At 41.5% G+C, this 23135-nt stretch overlaps 1 protein-coding gene across 4 annotated transcripts in view; it reads left to right on the top strand.

Annotated features, from left to right (window-relative positions):
- Positions 1-23135, top strand: part of TIMMDC1 (translocase of inner mitochondrial membrane domain containing 1) — a 304154-nt gene that overhangs the window by 125736 nt on the left and 155283 nt on the right. For all 4 annotated transcript variants that reach the window (XM_044072937.1, XM_044072935.1, XM_044072934.1 and 1 more), the window contains exon 6: positions 22748-22826. In XM_044072937.1, the coding sequence (XP_043928872.1) occupies positions 22748-22826 (79 nt within the window). The remainder of the gene's footprint in view (positions 1-22747; positions 22827-23135) is intronic.

Below are 23135 nucleotides of genomic sequence, written 5' to 3'. Positions count from 1 at the left end.
CAGGGTTGTTGAATGTGCGTAATTGTAACAAAATAACTGAGGATAAAACTGTACAGTTCCATCAGTTTATTTTTCTTTCCCTCAAAGATCCACAGGCATGGTAGTTGCTAGCACCAGCAGAAATGCTGCATGTAATTTACTTTGGTTTTTGATTTAACTTCAAAGTGCACTTGCAATGTATGGACCACTTGTTTTCCTCCTCCTTCTGGTAGGGCCTGATCAACACCCAGGGATGTTTGAGATCCAGTATATGTCCTCATGTAACTGTTTGAGCAAGTAAGCCTTCCATATTTAAATTATACTTAATAGTTTCATATTACGGAACATGACATTTTAACAGAATTGAGAAATGCAACAAGTCCTCAGCTCTCCACTGAAGATGGGCCATTGGCCAATCACGACCTACTGGATCAATTAAATAAATAAGTTAAACAGTGGGCACTAAATCATAATTATTTGAGTCTAATATTTAGGGGTTTGAGATATCTGATCCATTATTCAACTTTCTGGTGTATTTGCAGTTTCTCTAAAAATATATGGATTGCCATTGAAAAACTCTGCCTCAAACCACAGACTGTCAGACTTAACTACATTCTCAATGACTGATCTGCAAGGTAATATGATTCCAAATATTAAAGAATGCAAATACTTGGGCACTACTCTGTACTCTTCCCTATATTTCACTTGACATACAGATATCACACAAAAAAGACCTAACTCTGGTCAAGCTTTACTATAAGCTTACATACCATCTGTCCCTGGCATCCAGAGTTGCCATAGACACGAGTATTCTTCTCCCAAAAGTAGAATACTGCCTACCTATAACCACTGTGCACTCATCATACAGCACACAGTTCAGATTTGCTGTGCTTGCAGACTGACATGCACATCACTATGATAAAAGAATAAAAATGGGTCACAGTAACAAATAGAGCCTCTCTACTTTTTTTAGCTCACTGTCACCATTAAGAAGAATGCTGCCAGTAAAAGAATAGCCCTGTTCATTAGAGTAGCCTAGATAACAACATAACTCTAGCCTGTTCAGTCTTCATAACTACACTAGGAGCAAAAAACTTTCCCTAGATCTGGACCTACTACCTGAAGTAGGCTACCAAATGAAAGCCAGGCTTTACAGACACTGAACATTATCATCAGCCCCCTTTTTCCCATTTTTCTACATGGGGCCAGGGTGCCGTGTTCACTATTGCCAGCTGTCTCGATTCAGTGCCACACTCCTGCCTGACTGTCTTGATCTTCTTTCACACAATCCATCCACCTCTTTGCTGGATGTCCTCGCTTCCTCTTACCTTCTTCCTGTCTGTCCCAAATCTTCCTCACCAGATTGTCTTCTGCTTGTCTACACATGTGCCCAAACCACCATAATCTGTTCTTTTTGATCTTTTCTGCAATTGAAGCTACTTTGGCTTCTGCTCTTATGTCCTCATTTCTCTGTCTGTCCCACAGTGTGCATCCTACCACACTTCTTAGGCACTTCATTTCCATCACCTCTAGCTTCTTCAGGTTTCTGTACCATACAGTAGTACTGGCCGCACCACTGTCTTGTACACCTTACTTTTCAGCTTCTTTGGCATTCTTCTGTTATAGACTACACCAGATACTCTATGCCAGTTGTCTGCAGGCTCTCTGATTCTAGCTTTGACCTCTTTATTCAGACTTCCCTTCCCCTCCACCACCCCTCCCAGATACTTGAAGCTGTTTACCTGTTCCACTATCTTCCCTTTTATCTCTATTCTCAGCTTCTTATTTCCCCAGTTTGCTGCCATTACCACTGTCTTATCTGTGCTTAGTTTCATCCCATGTGCCGTCAGTTTTGCTTTCCATTCTCCTATCCTTTGCTGAAGTTCTAGCTCAGTCTGCCTGTAATGCCACATCATCTGCATACAGCAACTTTGTTGATCTGCCCCCTCCGACCTGTTTGCTAATGTAGTCCATCACTGGTATGAACAGCAGTGGTCTCAGCTGAATCCTGGTATACTCCCACTGGGAACCCCCTCTGTGAGACCGAACATTGTTCATACTTGAGTCATTGGGTCCTTGTACATAGCCTGCACTAATTCTACCAATGTTTCTGGTTTCAAACCACCACAGTACTGCCCAGATCAGCTTTCTTGGGACCATCTCATATGCTTTCTCCAAGTCTAGGAATGCCCATTTGGACTCTGTCCTCATCTTTAGCTTCTTCTCAAGTATCTGTCTCTTTGCAAACATCAGGTCAATTGTGCCGCATTCTAATCTGAATCCAGACTGTTCATCTCCCATCTTACATTCTACTACTCTGCGTATCTGTTTCAGTCACCCTCTCCAGAACTTTCATGCAGTGTGATAGGAGTTTGATGCCTCTGTACTGCCCACAGTTATGGATGTCCCCTTTGCTCTTGTACACTGGCAACGGATATGCTTATTCTCCAGTCATCTGGGATACGACTTTCTCTCCACACTGCTACGAGTACCCTGAGGGTCCATTTCTCCACTATCTCACCCAGCATCTGTATCATATCTGCTGTGACCTCATCTGAGCCTGCTGCTTTCCCTGACTTAATTTTCCTCAGTACTGTTCTTGCTCCTTCTAGGGTTGGCTCCTCCTCTTATCTCATCGTAGGCTGTTTCTGGGGGGGGTTCTTCATTCAAAAACTGCTGGAAATACTCCTGTCTGCTTTTGATGTCCTGTGGACTAGTGAGCAGGTTGTTGCTGGCATCCCTTTATGAAGGGTGTCTGACTATCTTTTTTATCTTTCTGTCTTTGCCTTGCAACCTGATATAGTTTCTTTGTGCCACTTACTGAGTCACTTTCCAGAAGCTGGTAGAGTGCGTTTGATGCCCTATTCTTTGCTATTGCAACTTCTTTCTTACCTTCTTTGTTTGCCAACCAGTAGTCCTTCCTAGCCTGGTCAGGTTTTTCTATTTCCAACTTCTCCCTGCACTCCTCCTTTCTTTTGATGATTTCCTGGACTTCTGCATTCCACCACGAGCTTTTCTTATGTACCTGATTTCCATACCTGGCTTGGCCACATATCGTTTCTGTAGTCCTAAGGCATGTTGTTTTAGGTGCTGCCATTCTTGTTGAGCTCCACTTGCATCCTCCTCCTTGTGGTGCTAGAGCCCTGAATAATTCCTTGAACTATTTTGTACTTTGTCTCCGGTCAACTTCCATGTCTTCAACCTGGTCTCTTTTGACCTTAGAGCCTTCTCTGACCACTGCTTGCAGCTGATTGTGGCAACTAGTGGGTTATGCTGTGGGCTGACTGTTTCACTGAGGATGACTTTTCAATCATGGATTCTACCCCAGTGCCTTTTCCTAACTATGAAGAAGTCTACCCGAGTTTCATGTTGGCTACTCTTGTATGTGATGTTGTGACTGTCTCTCTTTCTGAACCATGTTTTGGCTGTTATCAAGCCATTTGCCAGACAGAAGTCTAGAATGGCTTCCCTTCTTTATTCCTGTTGCCCCCCCCCCCCCCCCATGCAGACCCAGGCAGTCCTCATATCCTGTTCTGTCTGTCCCGATATGTGCATTCAAGTCACCCATTATCAACACCAATTCATGTTGGCCTGCTTTATCTAGTAGGTCCTGCAACTGCTGTCTGAATGCACTCTCTTCCTCACTATCACAACCCTACTGTGGGGCATAGACTGAGATTATGAATTCTGCCTTGTCATTACACTGGAGTCTGATTGCCATGAGTCTGTCATTAATTCTGATGATATCCCTTATTACCTTCTGAAGCCTCTCTCTCACTGCAGTTCCTACACCTTTTTTAGCCTGTTCCCTTCCTGAGTAGTAGAGTCCGGATTGCAAACCAAGTGTCTTTGCTGCACTGCCCTTCCATCTCATCTCATCTCTTGGATACACATGATGTCCAGACTCCTCCTTATCATGTCATCTACTTCCAAGCTGCGTCCTATCAGTGAACCCACATTAAGTGTAGCAGTTCTCAGTTCATGTTTGGCAGGCTGGTTGGTTTTATGTCCAGCTTTTGCTCAACAGAGCATTCTCCCGGTAACCCAGGCTGGGCAACTTGACACCAGCCAGTAGCTTATTGACCCAGGGCTGCTGGGCTTTATGGCGGGCACATAAACCCTTCCCACCATTAGCAAGGGTCCCTGGGGTAGGTCAGAGTAGGCCGGGTCCTCAGCCCAAACCTTTTTGATTCTCTGCTCCCTTGCTGAATCCAGGTTTTCCCAAGGCCTGCCCCCCCCACAGTGTGCATAAAGTGCATATTTCATTTATTTATTTGACATTTGTTTAATGAGGCTGCCCGACTGGGTTAGGAGATCTGGGGAGAAAAGCTCGAAAGTACAAAAAAAAGACAATTGCCAAAAAAAAGTGTGCATTCTGCTTAACAGCATGACACTGATCTACTATGGTCGAGAGGTAAGAAAACCGAATGGCAACCTTATTAACTTTGTTTGTTTATAAGAGCAATAATTAAAATCTGATGATTTGACTCTGTCCAGCATACCTCTCAACTGTTACACAGATGTAGCCAGAAAAGGATATTCGGTAACCAGACCTCATAATACTATCCCAACCCCATTTAACATTAAAAACTCCCCTAGAAACGTTGCCCGGTAAATACTTCTAAAATGTATACATCATTTTCACTCGTTGCCCCCCCCCCCCCCAAAGCCATGATTTTTTTACTTTATTATCATTATTATATATTTTTTTTAAGAAAACTACTCCCGTATTTCTTCATGCTGTGCAAAGAACTCTAGTGCTAACAATTTACACCAGACCCACTTCATCATCAATCCTACTTGTTAATTTCACCATAAGCTTTTTTTTACTTTAAGGTCACTGGGATATCGGAGTACTGACAAGAAAAACATAAATTCTATTAATGCTGGATAAAAAATGGCGTACATTCCAATAATGTGTTCACATCTCTTCCTTAAGTAAATACAACAAGACCTGAAAAATCTGTGTGCAGTAGAGTGAAGCTGTACTGACCTGCTCCGCAACTAGATTTACAAATTAATATTTTGAGAATAAGAATTTTACATCCAGATGTGTTGTCTGTCCAAGTGTGTGTGTGTGTGTGTGTGTGTGTGTGTGTGTGTGTGTGTGTGTGCATATGAACAGCAAAGAAAAACAAATTTATTTAAGCATATTTTCATTAAAGGATACAGTGCACAGCCAAACATACAAATATCCAAGACAACATTCACTTTAACTCAAACACTACACTGTAGCTGGACTGTTAGCTAAAGAAATTCTGACTGCATGAAATGTGTAACAGAATTTTACAAGTCCTGCTTCTGAAAACTTTCCTGGAGCTGTATTTCACAAGGAGACAAAGAGCAGGGTCAGCACTCCACACAGGCTGTCAAATCATCTCAAACTGCTGCAAATCCTGCTCTGTTGTCAGCAATAGGTTTTACTTGATCATTGCAAATGCAACCTTGAAAATCAGTAAGTTAAAAAAATGTAGTGCATAAAAAAATGAAAGAGCAACCAATCGCAAAACACAAGCTTACCTCTACGACACACTAGTTTTACAGCACTGATAAATGCTTCTCTTTAAAGTAGATCAACAAAGGATGATATAGTAGTTAATAGTACCACACTTCCTTTTGAAAGTTGTTCAGTTTTAAAAAAGTTTGCTCACCTTGTTTGCTGTCACAGCAAAGTACTGCAAGTTCTGCAGAAAACTGATGTCCCCGGGTATGGAGCTTAAGTTATTGTGGTTGAGATCCAGGAAGCACATTTTATGACTGAAAAGATTCCTGTTCAGCTTTTTTTTTTTTTTTTTTATTTGGTTGCGGTTTAAGGCAGGTGAGACGATGCAGGTGCCACCACCACGGAGCATATATCCACTTTTTCCTAGCTAAACATTTGGAATGTTGAGCAGCCGGAAATGGACGCGAGCTCTATTCCGACAGTCTGCAGTCATCTTACGGAGCTGACATCGGGTGTGTGATGATATCTGCTCAAAAAGCTGGGATTTAATTTTTTAAAAACTAAAAGTGCCGGGAAATGAGGAGTGCCACACTTATTAGTTTGCCGCTCCCCCAGGGTGCCGCGGCATACGCTTTGGGAACCCCTGACCTAGAGCCATATTTTACACTGAGTGGCTATCCCTGCCATGGTACGCAGTCTTGTGATCCATGTTCTCCTGTCTTGAGGATACTGCGCACCACAGTAGATGCCCATGGAGGTTGGTCTGTACAACCCCCCCCCCCCAATAGGGCACCATGTAGAGTCTGTGCTGCTGCCCACAGCTCCATTCATTGGTGAGTTTGAGATGGAAACACTCAGCATGTTTTTTGGATGTGGGAGAAACCAAACGGAGATGCAGAGAGAACATGCAAACTCCAAACAGGCACTGGTCAGAGGTCAGGATCGAACCTTGTGCATGGGAGGCAAAGACCTTAACCATTATGCCAACTAGTCTCCCAGACAGTCCTACAGACACTGAACAATTTCAATAAAGCACTACACTACCACCAGAGCAATGGCTCTCCAAGACAAAGGTTAATATTATCCTTTTTCCCTTCCTGGATATACATGTTATTGCTTTCCTCTGGTTCTCCTGGTGCTCTTCAGTCCTGAAGATTAGGTACTCGTACATCACATTTGCACCTTATGCTTTGCACTTAGGTCATACATCTGATATATGGTGCCTGGAAGGTGTAAAGGATTTAGTCTGCTGGCCAGACATCCAGCTGTCCTTGGCTGAATATCTCAAGATTGAAGACTACTGTTAACGGTGAGAAGTAGGAGATCTGCTGTTATGGTAAGGTTTTTCCACAGCTATACTTTCTATATACATTGTATCATATGACATAAGCATAACATTCATGTCTGTGCCTGCTTTTATGTATACATTGTATCGTGTGACATAGATGTAATACCAGTGTCTTTGCTTACAGGTTATTTAACCCTGCTACGTCTGTTAAATCATTTTTGTCCTGGTTCATTTCATTATTATTGCCTTTTCTTTCTCTTGTAATATTTTTATGAACTATGCTGAAAACTGCTTCTTTTTCCAGGGATGCTATTTCACTGGTTCTTCAAGTCGTACATTATTTCAAAACCTAGGTGGCACTGACCTGCATAAAGTAAAGCAATACTGGTGATTTCCTGATAGGTTTTCCCACCGACCTTCTTATTTGTTAATCTACTTTTTAAACGTGGTAATTTTAAACTGCCCACCCCTACTGTAAGTTTATCTTAATAAGCACCTCCCTTTCTGCACTGCTGTTGATATCTTGACTTATTTATTTGCCTTTCCTTGTGCTTATATAGAAAAAGTTTGCCTCTTATTGTTTGTTCTACTGATTAACTTTATTTGAGTTCATTATCTAGCTAGATGTTGGATGAAGTACTGTATTTTTACACTATAGCAGGCAGTTGTTTTTGCGTCGAGGTCAGTGGATTTTCCATCTGGTGCAGAGGGAGGTAGCCTGGTGAGTTTTAGGTTGGGGAAACACTAGAGATTTCTGCATGTAGTTTTATTGGCTTGATGGCTTATTATTAAACTTATCTTTTTTTCAGTGCCTTAATAAATTCTGTATAAATTGAGTGGCTGTTGGCTCATATTTACAAAGTGAAGTGCTTTTATTGAATAAGTCACACTTTTATAAGCTGTTTATAGTACACTACTGTATCCATATCTTGAAGTTTGTTTGTGGTAATATTTCATATCTTTTAAATTTGTTTGTGGTAGCATTTCATTCCGGCACTCCTTTACTATATTTTTTCATTAGGAGGACTGGAATTAGTCATCTAGTGGCAGTAGGTGCTTACCTGGTCTGTCTGAGCTGGGAAACGTACAAAAGGACTCCAAGCATGTTTTTGCACTTCTCTTATGTACTGTGACTGTACTTCAGCAGTTTCAAAAATAATTTTATTGTGGTCTTTTTACACTTGGGCTCCAAACCAACTATTCTCCATCAAGAAGGTGTTTTTCTGCAACCTTGTGGCAGAAGTGTGTTGATCTAACTTGTCCAAATTGGGGATTGCTGGTGGAAGGCCTGTTGTGTGCTTTCCAGATCGTTAGCTTAAAACTTGTTTCTCTTTGCTTCATATTTAAGCCTCATGTTTATGCGGTTCTGCTCTTTGCTAAGCGGCAGTTAGCAGTGCTCTGTATAGATGCAAAAGCCTAGAAGCTCAGTTTTTCCCTAAACAGCTTTTCTGCTGCTCTAGGAGCAATTCAGTTGTGCACTGAGCAGGATTCCCTTATTGATCAGCTTTAGCCTACACAAAGTATAGGCCCCTCTTATAGTGTCGGCGCTACCAGCACAGTCCTGTCAAATTAACCCATCCCCTTTCCTAGTAAAGCGTGCAGTAAGAACATGGTGTCCTAGATGGGTAGTTTTCCATCATCTCTCTGGCCAGCCTGATAGACATGGGTATCCTGAGGCAGTGTAGCAGTTGTCCTGTACACTGACAGTCACGTAATCCTGAAACAAGTGTTTTATGTGAGAGATGCAGTTACACTATGAAACTGGAGGCAAGACTCTCACATAAGGACAAACTGAATGCCTAAACAGGTTGTCAGCACACATGCACTTCCCACACTCAATAAGGACATGACACATAAGCTCACATATGCAAAGGTACTTGCTAGTAACTTACCAAAAGATCAGAGGCCTCCCAAATGGAAACCACTTGCATACATACACAGTGCAAAAAACAACCACAGCACATAATGACACACACACACCAGTGTATCAGCAAATAAGCCCATAAAGCATTACACTATGAAACTTAATGTATTGGTCATAGGTGACTCCATTGTTTGAGACATGGATGTTCTCCTCTCTAGGCTGGATAAGGAGAGGGTTACTGTTAGCTGCTGTCAGGTGCCGAGATCTGTTGGGTCACTCAAGCACTCAAGTCACTCAACCACAAGTACCGGTATGACTCTGTCATAGTCCATGTGGAGGTGAATGACTTGAGACATACCGCATTGGACTAGATGGAGAGACATGACTGAGCTCTCACATTGTGTGTCACAGGCAAGTATAAATCTAGCCTTCAGCAGCACTGGACCTTCTCCAAGGATGATGCCAGAATACAAACAAAAAAATGATTGACTTTAACAGTTGGCTTAGCTTCTGGTGTCAGTCCAAGGGGATCCAGCATTTTTTTTTTTATTTATTTAGCATTTGTTTACTTGGAAGGTCCAGCTGGGTCAGGGACCTATTTTTCAGCAGAGGCCCGGGGAGAAAAACTCCAAATGACAACACATGAAAGTTAAGATATTATACATAAATAAGACAATAGGAAATATTAAAGCACACCTTCAATAAGAAATTAATGCTAATATAAGTACAGAGAGGAGCCAAATAGGCAGTACTAAATAGAAGCAATGTGGTAGATTACCACTTTTTTTTTTTTTTTTTTTTTGTTCGGTAGCATTAAGGTAAAGAGTGAGGGTCAGGCAGAGGGCCAGAATTATTAAAAGCAAGGTTGTAGAAATACAGTTTCTTAGTTCGTTACTGGAAGAAATTCATGGTCTAGTGGTCTCCGGATGTAGAAGGGAAAGGCCCTAGAGAGTGAATGGGTTTACCTGTAAAGGAAAGAGCAGAGACGGGTCTGATTACAAAGAAATTTTTTTAGGATGTGTTTGAAGTTGTCAAAGCACTCAATGGTAGTAATGTCTGTTGGCAGGGAGTTCCAGAACTTGGCGGTAGCACAAGTGTGTAGGCAGTGTCCAGCTTTTTTGTTTGGAATGTATAGGGTTAGGAGTTGTCGTTTTCAGGACGGCAGGCTCTGGTAAGGATGTAGGTTTGTAGGACAGATTTGATGGCCAGGCAACTATCGGGTGTATATATCGTTGTATGTGCAGAGGACAGCTAAATTAGGTTTAGGTGGTTTGTGAGTTTGAGCCAGTTTAGTTCTTTCAGAGCTGAACAGTGATGAAAACGGTAGGAGTAGCCTGTGGCAAATTTGGCAATTTTATGGTACAAGGATTGAAGCTTATTTTTAAGAGAAGATTGTAAATTGGTGTATAAGGGGGGTGCATATAAGAGAGAGGGAAGCAAATAGATGTTGGTGAGGGTTTTTCTGGTGGAGTTATCCAAGAAAGTTTATTGTCTATAGTGTTCTTAGTTTGATATGAGCTTTTTTAATGCTATTGTAGATGTGGCATTTGAAAGTTAGTTTGTTGTCTATGGTAACACCTAGTAGCTTTGCTGTGGGAACAGTTTCAATTTCTGTGTTATTCTGAGGGAATATTTTAAAGTCAGATGAGATTGGTTTTGCTGAGAAAAGCAAGAATTTTTTTTTTTTTTAGGATTTATGAGTAGCTGGGCTTCTCTCAGCCATGTCTCTGTTGAGGTGAAGATGGTTTACGTGAGTTGCCGGAGATGTCTGTTATTAGAGGAGGAAATTGACACAGTGTCCTACAACATTGGATAATGGAGCTAACGGGTGATGAGGTATGAAGTTTGTTGGTGAAAACATTAAAGAGTAATGGTCCAGGTATGGACCCTTGTGGTACCTCAGTTGTGTTGGTTTGATATTGGGATAGTTTATTTTGTCACGCATTGTTGGTGGTTGGATAGGTAGCTTGCAAACCATTGGATGGATGGTGGGGTGCAGCCTACAATGGATAGCTGATGAAGTTTGTTGTGGGACACTGTATTAAATGGCTTTGATAAGTCTAGTAGTAAGACAAGGGTAATATTACCAGAGTTAATGGATTTGGACGTAGTGTCCATGAAGGAGATTAGGCAATGGTGGTGCTGTGTGATGAGTGAAAACTGTGTTGAGGAGGTGAAGGGTTTTTTATGCTTGTGCAGGAGTCATGAGATAAGGGTGGAGAGGGATCAGAGATGGGTCTTGAGGTAGTTATGGCAGAGGAATTTGTTAACTTATGCTATCTATAAAATTAGAGTTAAACAGGTTGTCCATCTGTGAGGGAGCTTTGTCAGGGTATGGTGATGGAGTTTGTTTAGAGCCTGGGGTAAGGAGATCTGAGATGCATTTCCAAAATTGTTTTTGGTTCACTAGCTTTTTTGCTTTGTTTCGTAATGGTTTATATTTGATTACATTAGCATCAGATTTGTTATTGTGCCATTTCTTCCAGGCTTTATCTCAGTCTTGTAAATGTTTGATATTTTTTGTTAGCCAGGGAGCATGGTTAGTTATTCTTTTGGTGCAGAGGGGGGCTATGCTGTCGAGTATTTAGAAATGCGTTGTTGAAGTATTTAAGGGCATCATCTAGTGGAAGTGTTTTAAATGCTTCTACTTAGTGTGTTTTAGGGTTTTGATAAACCTTTGTTGGTCAAAGTTCCTGATATTTCTGGTGGTTTTGAATGTGTAGGTTCCTGTAATTTGTGGTGTGGATCTATATTTGAATATGGGGTAGGTGGTCACTAAGAGTATTGGGAAGAGTGTAGGGATCAGAGTGTTTGTCAGGTTAGGAACTAGTATCCAGTCAAGAGTTGCACCTAGGGTATTGCTGTTATGCATACGGGTGGCATTGGTAACAAGCTGAGTATAACCACAGAGGTTTATGCTATTAGGAGGGGAGTCAATCATCAGTTCTTGCCAGTTGATATTAATATTTCCCTTAATTATAGTTTCATTACTGATGTTTGGTGTTTCTTTAGGGAAAGGTGAGATTGTGATGGTGTTAGAATATATTAAGGCTACCCCACCACCTTTTTGTTGGGTCTGTCTTTTCTAAGTATATTATAGCCTTGGGGTGTTATTTCAGGATCATGGATATATAGGGGTTTAGCCAAGTTTCGGTGATTGCTAGAATATCTGGAGTGTATCGACTTAACCAAGCATAAAATTATGTGGTTTTGCTACAGATACTACATATGTTTAGTGTTGCTAGAAGAATATTTTTTGGGTTTAGCAGAGGAAGCCGTAGTTGGGGGCCCTGGGTTGGGGTGGATGTCCCCAAACAGGGATAGAATGTGTTGCTTGGAGAGGTAATATTTGAGGTATTGGGTAGGTTTATTATTGCTGACTATTACGTAGAAGTTAGGTTTACTAGTGATGCTGTGTGGAAGTATTTTGAGTTGCGAGAGATGCATAATGTGGTATTGAATTAGGCTGGCTGATATGTTACTGTAGCTTTTTAATTTCTCCAGATCTTTTGGGTTTCTAATACCATGACAAGAATGGACCCCATTCATAATTCAAAGTACGATTAAAGTTCATGAAATTAGTATTGTTTCGATCTTTGATGTCAGCCAAAAGTGCTCTTTGCTGCACTTGCAATGTACCCAGTAAGGACTCCTGCAATTCATATGGGGTTACATGGATTGAGAACATATCTAAATGCAATTGTCAATTCTTTTTTATAAGACCCGTTGCTCCTACTACTATTGGAACTGTTTGGGTATCTTTCTTCCACAGTCCTCTTGTTTCTGCCTACAGATCCTGATATTTTATGACTTTGCGACTGTCTGTATGCAACACACTGTAGTCAATGGGTGTAGCGATTTCAGTGATCAATGCTACTTTTGTCTTCTTTTCATGGACTACTATATCTGGTTTTCTGGCATCTATCTTTTGAACTGTTGGTAATGGGTGATCCCATGTGATATAAACTTCATAATTTTCTGATGCTTTATGTTACCAGTCATGTTTCCAGTGTTTTTCAACCACTTCAATACCATAATATTTGCACAATCTGCAGTGCAACAGTCTTGCCACATTATTATACCTTTCAGTATACAGTCCTTCTGCCATTAGTATATCACAGCCAGTAACAAGGTGTGGGACTGTTTCCAATTTGGTTTTACAAAACCTACATTTGTCTGTTTCTCCCACATGTTCAATGGACTTTGTAAACCAGCATGTACGCAGCCCACTGTCTTGGGTCGCCAATATTAACCTTTCATCTCTTGGTTGGAATTCGCCTCTCTCTAACCACTTCTGCATTCGCTCCTGATCAACATAAGTTTTTTTCAGAAGTTTTCTATACTTGCAACTATATTTATGCATTTTCCACATTTCTTGCCTTTTCACCTGGTCCTTCACCTTATATTCTTTCTTTTGTTTTTTGGCATATTCAGTTGCTGCCTGACTATTTTGTCTACTTTTGGTTTGATATCCATTCCTGTGTGTCGCCGATATGCTTCTGCTAAATTAAGCAGAGAAGTTATCTTAGATTTATTTTCCTTATGTTTCAAAACTTTCAGTATGTTTGGGTCTTGTGGGGTCAGCAGATGTGTGGAGTCTGACTATTGCAGATCTATACATGTAATCAGTCTCAAGGAGGCCCATTCCTCCTTTGGAACAGGGAATATATAATCTTGGTATACACTGAATTTTTTTTTTTTTTTTTTTTTTTTTATTTATAAATCATTTGATGAGCATGAAGCATCCTTGTTTTCGTATGTAATTACCGAACATGTTTTGGGCCAGTCAATCACTCCAAAACTATAATTTAGGACAGGAAAACAAATTGGTTTATAGCTTGGATTTTGTTCCTAGATGTCAACACTGTTTTCAGGATTAATTTAAGTTTTCTGAAGTATTCCTTACTAAGTTTGTTCACGTGTTCATGTTTTATTGTTGATCCTTCATCAGTTCCCAAATATTTATAGACTCCCTCTTGCTCAAGTTCTTTTATATCACATTCTTGTCTCAAACTAATGTTTTCCTGGTGCCACAGTTTTCCTGCTTTAAAGGTTGCTTTTGTGCCTTTATCAAGATCAAATAACATTCTTATATCATCTGAAAGAGTTTGGACAACCTTCAGTTGTGCTTTCAGTTCCTCATCTGATGAGCTATGCAGTTTTAAATCATCGATAAAGAGAAGGTGAGAAGTCTTTACACTTTTGTTGTTTTCTAGGAGCCAAATTATAGCCATGGCCTAAGCTGTTAAGTAAACAGCTTAATGGGTTAAGGGCAAGGCAGAATAGCAACGGTGACAGTCACCTTGGAATATCCCCCTTTGAATTTTTAACCTTGGGATAATTGTCCTTTATCATGGCTTAATTGCAAAGTGGTCTGCCACTGTTTCATGATCACTGTAATGTAGTCTATCAGTGTCGGGTGTATCTTATACATTTTTAAGCACTCTTTATCCTTGAATATGGGATACTATCAAATGCTTTTTTGTAGTCAATCCATGGCATGCTTGGACAGTTATACACTATGACTTAATTTAACAGCAAATGATTCCCTTTTGTTTTACTGCCATAACTGAGTTTTCTTCTAAATGACTGTAAATTCTGTCAGCATCATTTCCCTTGTATAGTTTATACGTTGTCGGAAGGCAAGTTATTGATCTATAATTTTTAGAGTAGCTTGCAGGCTCATTCTTAAGTAGGATCATTGTTTTTTCTGTTAACCAGGTTGGTGTCTGTTCGGGCAGCGCATATAAATAGTTCTTACTCATGGCTAAATCTTTGTGCAAAGATGTTAATACCTTTAACCAAAAGTTAGGTAGTGCATGCTTTCTGTGGGGTTGTCATGATGAAGGGCAAGAGTAGTGTGTGTAAATATAATCCCACCATCCACCGACCCTGGAAATTATAGGCCCATAAGCTTGACTAGCCTCATCTGCAAGGCCATGGAAAGAATCATTATGGACCTTATTAACAAGGAAATAAGTAATCTCCAAACTCTAGACCCAACCAGTTTGGATTTGTTAAAGGTAGATCATGCCTGTTAAACATGTTTGACGTTGAGAAAGTCACCAAGGTCCTGGACTAGAGAAAGAGAGTGCATGCTGCTTATTTTGACTTGGCCAAGGCATGTGACACAATTCCTCACTCTGGTATTATAGAGGAACTGTCCCATTTGGGAATTAATCCCTACATTACCAGATGGGTAGCCATCTGGCTCACCAACAAGACACATATTGTCAGTGGGTAACTTCTTCTCTAGTAAAAGACCAGTCACAAGTGGTATACCACAGTGTTCAGTGCTGGCCCTCAGAAGTCCAGGCAAACTTGGACGGCCTGTGGCTGACAACGTTCGCTGATGATTGCAAATTGGGAGCAGTCATCGAGTCCCCCGATGATGTTAGTATACTGCAGACAAGGTTAACGCAGATAAATGACTAGTGCCAAAGACACGGATTAAAACTAAATGCAAAAAAATGCATTATTATTCCCTTTGATAAAGCTGACATCTCTGCTGATTACATTATAGATGGCACCCCCTTAAGTGTAAACAGATTTCAGATGGGATCTGGGTATTCAGGTTAAAAGCAGTCTGAACTTTGACCACCACATGTCCACAGTAGTAAGGAAATTCGTCTTATGTGGCACATCAAAGGCATCGCATCTAGAGCTAAGGATGTTATAATTCCATTATACTTGGCCCTCATCAGACCAATAGCTGAGTACAGTGCTCAGTTTTGTGTGTACCTCACCAGACGCCTGCAATTGGAGAGGCCACAGAGGTTTCTCGCCAAGAAATTGCAGGTTGCACAAAACAAGGGTTACTATTACATGACCAAACTTTTCAAAAGTTCGAATGTCATATGGTCGACACCATATGATCGAACTTTGAAAAGTTTGAAGGTTAAATGTAACGGCACCATATGCTGCAGAATGGGAGAATTTCCCTTTTCTGCACTTAAGTGCAATCTCGGAGTTGGTATATTTAAGTAGGGGGGTGTGGGGGGTGCAGAGGGGCTTACCCCCCTGCTCAAGGTATATATATATATATATATATATATATATATATATATATATATATATATATATATATATATTTTTTTTTTTTTATGTTTTATTATATATTGGAAGTTTCAAACTTCGATCATATGCTGTTGAACATATGGGATTCGAAGTTTTGAAACTTCTAATATATAATATAAACCCACAAAACAAGTCTTATGCAGAAAGACTGAAATGTTCTGTCATTATACTCTGTCTCCTACAGGTTGCTAAGGGGTGACCTGTGCCTGGCTTACAGGGCAGTCTCTGACCCTGCCCTGATGGGAATGCTACATATTTGTAAATTAAACTGCATGAGAGTTACTCGCTCCAGGGATCTTAACTTGGCCACTGACATGAATGGGTCATGCTGTAGAGAGAGAGAGAGAGAGAGACATCGCTGAGACTACCACTTCTCTAGAACAAGCTTCCAATTCATGTAAAACAGAGCCCCTCCTTCAGCCTCTTCAAACGCAACCTAAATTAATGGATGGGTAACTGCAAATTCACTCCTAGGGTGGTGTCCGTCCGCTCTGTGAACTTCAGTCACCTAACCAGCAATTGGGGCAACTCAGGGTAAACGTGGGTAGGCTTGTAAGACCTCTAGGACTGTTAGCCTAGTACCCTTCTGTGAACCTATAAGTATGTTGAACAGTGCTTGAGCCTAGAGCAAACTTTGATTTATCATGTTTTTGTGTCCTATCCGCCTTATCTCATAGGTAAGTACTAGGCTATGTGCCCTGGGGCATTTATAAGCTTAGCCAGAGTGTGTCAGCTTTCGCCGCCCCATTGATTAATTAACTAAGCCTCTGTCAAGAAGAGCCAATGAAATGATTCCAGGGGTGTATTTTCTGTTACCCATCCACTCGTCAAGGTTTCTCTTGTAGTATTAGCGAAGGGCTCTGCCTAATGTAGTTAGGAATTTTGTTCCAAAGCATGGGGAGTCTCTGTGACAGGAATCTATCCCTCCAGCATGTTCTATTTATTGTTGTGGTGAGGTTTAGCTCACTAGAGTGAGTGGCTCGCAGTGGCTTGGATTTCTTTAGGTGGAGCATGTCCATCAATTCCGAGTTGGACATGGCTTTGTAAGTCAGGCAGAGATCATCTCTGAATAAGCGATATGCCGCTGAGTACAGCCGTAGTTTTTCCAGTCGGGCTGCATAGGACATAAGTTTGAGGCCAGTAATCCTCTTGGTGAGGTACTTTTGTGGTGTTTCCAGCTGTTGGAAGTGTCTTGTGAAGTACATCCCAAATGGGGCATTGTACTCTATGATGGGTCGGATGAGTAGAGGGGGCACTATAACCTCTTTATTTCTAGATGCGAACCCTTTAGTAATTAGATGGGCTACATAGAAAGATTTCCTAACTACTTTGGCAATAGGATTGTCAAAGGAGTGATTACTATCTACCTGGGTCCCCAGATCTCTTATTACCTCTTCTGTATTAAGGGGGCTGACACCTATGTGGTAATTCATGGGTGTTTTGTTTTTCCCAAACGGGATGACTATGCATTTTTTGGCATTTAGCTTGAGACCATGACTTTGACACCAGGTGTCCGTCTCCATAAGGCCCTTTTGGAGAATGCCCGTGTCAGCTGGAGAGTCAATTATGGCTCCCAGTTTGCAGTCATCGGCGAACTTGGTTAGCCGTAGTCCTCCTGTGTTTGCCTGTACTTCTGAGAAATATATGCCGAACAGTAGGGATCCCAGGACCGAGCCTTGTGGAACACCACTTGTGACTGGTTTAGAGTCAGACCTAGAGCCCGCTATTCTTACCGTGTGAGTTCTGTCTGTAAGCCAGTTGGCAACCCATCTCGTGATGTAGGGGTTTATGTTCAGGCTGGTGAGTTTTTCTATAATTCCCGAGTGGGGAATGGTGTCAAAAGCCTTGGCGAGGTCAAGGTAAGCTGTGTGAACCACCTTCCCCTCATCTATGGCCTTGGTGACTGTCTCTAAGAAGTCAACCAGGTTTAGTAGGCATGATCTGCCCTTAACAAAGCCGAACTGGGTTGGGTCAAGTGTTTGGAGCTTCCCATTGTCTTTGTTAATGAGTTCCATGATGATGCACTCCATAGCCTTGCAGACCATGCTCGTCTGGCTTATGGGTGATGGTTACCAGGGCCAGTTGTGGCCCCTCCTTTGTGGAGCGGAATAACTGTTGCTGTGCGCCATTCTGTGGGCACGTAGTCTGTGGAGAGGCTGAGGTTGAACAGTGTGTTTAGGTGGGGGGGTTAGTTCGTTCTGTAGTTCATGCAAGACGCAGCCATGGACACCATCTGGCCCCATTGATGCTGTACTTTTGGCTTTTGAAAGGGCTGTTTTCACCTGTGCATCTGTGATTTCCAGGACACTACACTTTTCCGGTATTGTTGTGGGCCCTTTTGGGGATGAGAGGGGGGTGAAGGTTGCACTGAATCTATCTGCCAGGATGTTGGCAATATCAGTAGGTTCAGTATATTTTGTGCTATTTTGCACTAGCTCAGAGCATATCTGCGAGTTGCCACTTAGATTCTTGACATAGCTAAAGAAGGCTTTGTGGTTATCTTTCAAATCCTTGGCTATTTTTCTTTTGAAGTTAGCCTTGGATGATTTTTATGAGGGACCTTAGTTAGACATTAATTTCTAGGTTTTAATGTGGTACTATGGTTCATCAAGCTTTTGTATTTACTTGTGTATATATATAAGATTTTATATCAGACATGTTTATATTATATATATTTTTTATACTTTTACATAAATTATGGTCAATAATGATGGTTTTTATAGAGAGACATGTACTTTAAGGTTGGTTTTAAATACACAGTTTGCATAAGCTTGTACTAATAGTTTTAATTGTTAAATTATTTGACTGTATTGCTTTAAATAGTTGAAACCACACTGATTGCTTAAGTATTTAACCAAGCATGGTCTGCATTAACATTGTCTGATGGAGCAACACTGAGTTGTGAAAGCGCTCACCTACTGTTCTTTTCTAAATAAAGTTACTGTGGATAGTTTCAGTGTGTAACTTTGGTGTCTCATTCTATTCTTATTGACCTTAGTTTCTTACTGATACTGATCAAGGATGTCTTTCCTTCTTGGGATTTGCTTTTTTTCCTGAACTAGTTTTCTCCTCCTGTTGTATAGCCTGTTTATGGCAGGGGTCCACCAGACTGGTTTCCTTCTCTTAGGGGAGTGAGTCGTGGTTTTGCTAGGGATGGCATGATCCATGCATCCTTGTAGGTGCTCATAGAGTGCATTTGTAAAGGTTCCTACATCTTGGACACTGTTATCCTTTAGCATGGGGGCTGTGAAACTTACCACCTCTGTCTTAAGTAAGGTGAAGTTTGCTATAGAAAAGTTTTTCACTGTGGTTTCCTTGGTTGGGGGTGGTGGTGTGGTGTGGACATCCAGAGTGATTAGTTTATGGTCTGACAAGTGACGGGTTGTCCTCTGGTGCGGAATACCTGTCGCCCATGTTGGTGATGACCAGGTCCAATATGTTTTCACTTCTGGTAGGGGAGCTTACCAGCTGATCCATGGCATTTGAGTTGATAAATTTCAGGAAGCGCTGGACCTGCGAGTTTGTACTTGAGTAGTTTTCCCCAGTTAGTGGTAGGGTAATTGAAATTGCCCAATATCAGGGTGTTCAGTAGGACCTTCATGTTTTCCAGTGTCTCCAGAAAGGCGGAGTGGTGGTCCTGGGTCATGGAGGGTGATCTGTAGCAGGCCACAATTTGCATTGCATACTTGCCTGATGTTAGTTGCACATGGATGATCTCAGAGGTATCCTGCTGCGCCACTAACCTGGAGGTGTAGGTATCCTTGATGAATATGGATGCACCCCCCTCCTTTTGTGTTTCGGTCCATGTTCTGTGGCCGAAATGTGTGGTATGAGTTGTAGCCCGGTAGTGCTGGGGTGCTCTGTGGAGCCGTGAACCAGGTTTCAGTTACTGCACAGATGCCGACGTTCTCCATACTGAAGAGGGCTTTGAGCGGGTGCATTTTGAGATTTAAACTCCTGGCATTGAGTAGCATAACCCTCATTTTTTATTTGTGCTGATTACGGAGGTGGGTTTGACATTTGAGCCTTGTGTAAAAAAGGCACTATGGGGGCAGCAAGAACCTTGGCCAATATTCGAAAGCCTAGGGGTGACAGGTGCAAGCCGTCTCTTGCGAAACAATGAGGCTTGTCGTGCATGTTGTCCCAGGCTGACAGACACTGGATCCCCTTTGAATGACACCAGAAGCTTAGCCAATTGTTGAAACTGATCATTTTTTCTTTATATTGCGGTATCATTCTTGGTGAGAGCAGGAAGCCACTCAGGGTCAGGGTCATACCCACCTGGGCTACATGATCAGAGAGCTCTTCCATGTCTCTTTTCATGTAGTCCGGGGAGATACGTCTCGGGTCATTCACACCAACATGAACAATGACCGAGTCTTATTTGTACTTGTTCTGGAGTGACCTGAGTGCTTGTGTTATGTGGTGGATTCTGGCTTCCGACAGGCAGCTAAGAGTAACCTTCGCCTTGTCCAGCCTATTGAGTGGGACGTCAGTGTGCCTGACTATAGAATCACCTAGTACTAGTGTGTTAGGTATGTTATTTCCCCTTAAGGGCTGTGATTGTGCGGCACACTGATTTTGTGTTTTATATGTTGTCTGGTTTGTGACGGGAGGTGCAGGTTTTTTGGGTGTCTGCTTTGGAGGTCTCTGATGCTTTTGCAGGTTTTTATTTAGAGCCTCCGAGTATGATTTAGTGTATTTATATGTATTTTTTGCCAGTGCTGGGTTAGTATGTCTATGTGAGGCTGGCAGTGTAGTGCAAGTGTTAACCTTCTCCTCATGACTGCCTGTTCCAGTCTTGGGTGGGGAGAGCTTAGTCTTCAATTTAGCTATATAATTGCATCTCTTGCATATGTTAATGTTTTGTGGTAGTAGGAGAGGGTTATCTGTGTACATGAGACAGTTGTAACATTGCCTCAGGATACCTGGGTTCACCAGCTGGATTGGAGAGTATACCTGAAATTGCCCTTTAGTCAACCCTCACAAACCAAGTGACTAAGCAGCTCACCCTACTATTCAGGCATGACTAATGAGCCTTGACCTGCTGGGCAATCAAGTGCCGGGGTATATTAGTGCTTGCTATTAGGTCTGAGCAAGTGCTGGACTGTAGGATGATTTTTAAGTGTTTAGGTTGAGAGTTAGACTACTTTCTGAAGAGGAGACTTGGTAGAGCCGGGAATAGTTTAGCCCTAGCTAACCGGCGCTGCCCGGACGTGCAAAACCGTGCAAACGTGGTTTTTACAGCAGGGAAATCAAAGATAGAAATTAGCCCAAAATGGCTTATAAACTACTAACTTCTGGGCTGGAACCACTCCTCCAGGGACAGATGGCTGCTCAAAGCTCCCTCTCTCACAGGTGGACAGAGAAACCTCTTTCTATCCAAGTAAGGTATGGGCAACTCAGAAACTTGCAACACAGCCCTGAATTCAGCACTAGCCTGAAAAATGGATTATACTAGCTGGGAAATGAGGAAAAAATTTTTTTTGAAAAGATAAGGCAAAAACAGTAAAAAATGCACTTAAAACAGCTTTAGATGACTACAAGCAATCAGAAAAGGCTTTTAAACAAATTACCCAATTGACCAGTAAAAAAATCTCAAAACTGAGCCCTGTTCCTGTAGTCTTCAATCAGACAAGTTCTAACCGCACACTCCTGCCACTGGGGTGCAGGAGAACCTTCTCCAAAAAGAAGGCCTGGATTAGTGCTCAAGTTATACAAACAAAGCTAGATTCAGCAGGCCTGAATCTAGTTTATGTGACAGCAACACAAATACAGTAAAAGCAGATGAATAAAGTGCAAATTTTTTTTGTAGAAAATGTTTTTGTAGAACAGCTGTTGGGCAGGCAGAGTAGATTGATAGGAGTGTTTTTTTTTTTATTTATTTTTTGCACATTTTTGCCCCTGCAGTCAGCTGACCATCACCCCCCCCCCCCTAGTCTATAAGCCCATTTGTTTACTTCACCAGGTGGATAGCTAACTGAGGAGAGTCAACATCCAAGGCAGCCATCAGAGGTTTTCATTTTCATCCCATCCATACTACACATGCATGTGGCGTGGCACCAGAGAGAGACTTGTAATGAGCTATCCATGAGGGACTTCCCTTCACTTCTGCAAAAGTTGTAGCCTTCAAGCAGCCGTTGTCCATCCACCCATGGTGTGAGTAGTGGTCTCCCTGGGCTCCACCAGGAAGATTGTACCACTTTGGGTGCCTCCATGTGTGTGTAAACCTCTTCCTCTTTCATCTCAATGAAAAGTGAGTTGGCGACACCCCTTCACTTCTCCTCCCCCCATGCCTGGCTTTTCCAGAACCAGGGCTGCTAATGGAAACCTGTTTGACTGGGTCATAGTAAGAGATCCACCCCTCTGTGCCATTGACCTAGGCTACTAGAGATTACATGCCCATAAGTTAAACAGTAAATCATGGTTAGCTTTGAAAAGTAGTTTTCAATAAGAACTGTGCTTATCTACTGAAATCTGCCAAGCCCACCTTGCCAGATAAGCACATTAGCATTTTCATATGCTTTTATGGTATGAGGGTGAATGTTTGCCCATTATAGCAAGTTTAAGGGCTTTAAATTTGAAAACTGTCTCAGTGGTAGAAGTACGTGTCTTGGACACAAGGCAATCTGTGATTTTATTTAGCACTAAGGCAATTATCATCCACTTATTTTATGTTGCTGATGGCAGTGCATTTATTATCAATTGTGATAGATAGTAGCAGCATTCAGAGTAGCTACTTTAAGCACGTTGCTGCTTTGCTGCACTGTAAATGGCAAAGTACAGCCACAGCATATTTGTTGAGAGGTGAACAAAGTTAGAATTTAGCCTTCATTTCACATAATGAAGGCAAACAGAATTCTGAAGTTAGAAATTGACTGTATAAGATTTGCAAGTTTTTGTTGTAAATGAAGCTAAAGTCTTGTATGATGTCCTTGCCACAGTAGACTTGTTTAATTCATTGTGTTAACAAATTGAGAATTGATGTTTGATGGATTCAGACACAAATGTTAGAGAGTGCATTTGAAACATTTGTTGTTGTACTGTTGTATAATCTGTTTGCTACTCATGGTTAAATCAAATGTTTAATTTTTAGCTGTAACAGGTGGACTTTTCAGACTGAACCTTGGTTTAGGAGGTATTGTGGGTGGTACTATCATTGGATCTCTTCTTGGGTAAGTTCATTTGTTTGTGATTTTTGTATCTTTTACTAAATGTAGGTGTGTGCGTACGCTAGTGTGCGCACTGTAAATGCCATAGACTGCATTTGCTGTGATGCCTTGATCAAAATACTAGGTGATGTCTTTCTGTATCAGTGTTGCAGTATTTTTCACCTCAGGAACTCTTGCCAAAGATAGCTTAACATCTGGCTACTATACCAAAGCCTTTAGATCTTATATGTGCCATATGTCACATGTATGCTCCCTGTACATGACGTAGGGCATAAAGGTGATGTACAAACACAGTTACCCAGAACTTCTTTG

This window comes from Protopterus annectens, chromosome 5.part1 (genome assembly GCF_019279795.1).
Source record: "Protopterus annectens isolate FY-2018-M chromosome 5.part1, PAN1.0, whole genome shotgun sequence".
Taxonomy (NCBI): Eukaryota; Metazoa; Chordata; order Ceratodontiformes; family Protopteridae; genus Protopterus; species Protopterus annectens.
Note: the sequence above shows the minus strand (reverse complement) of the source record. Positions and strands in the feature narration are given on the sequence as shown.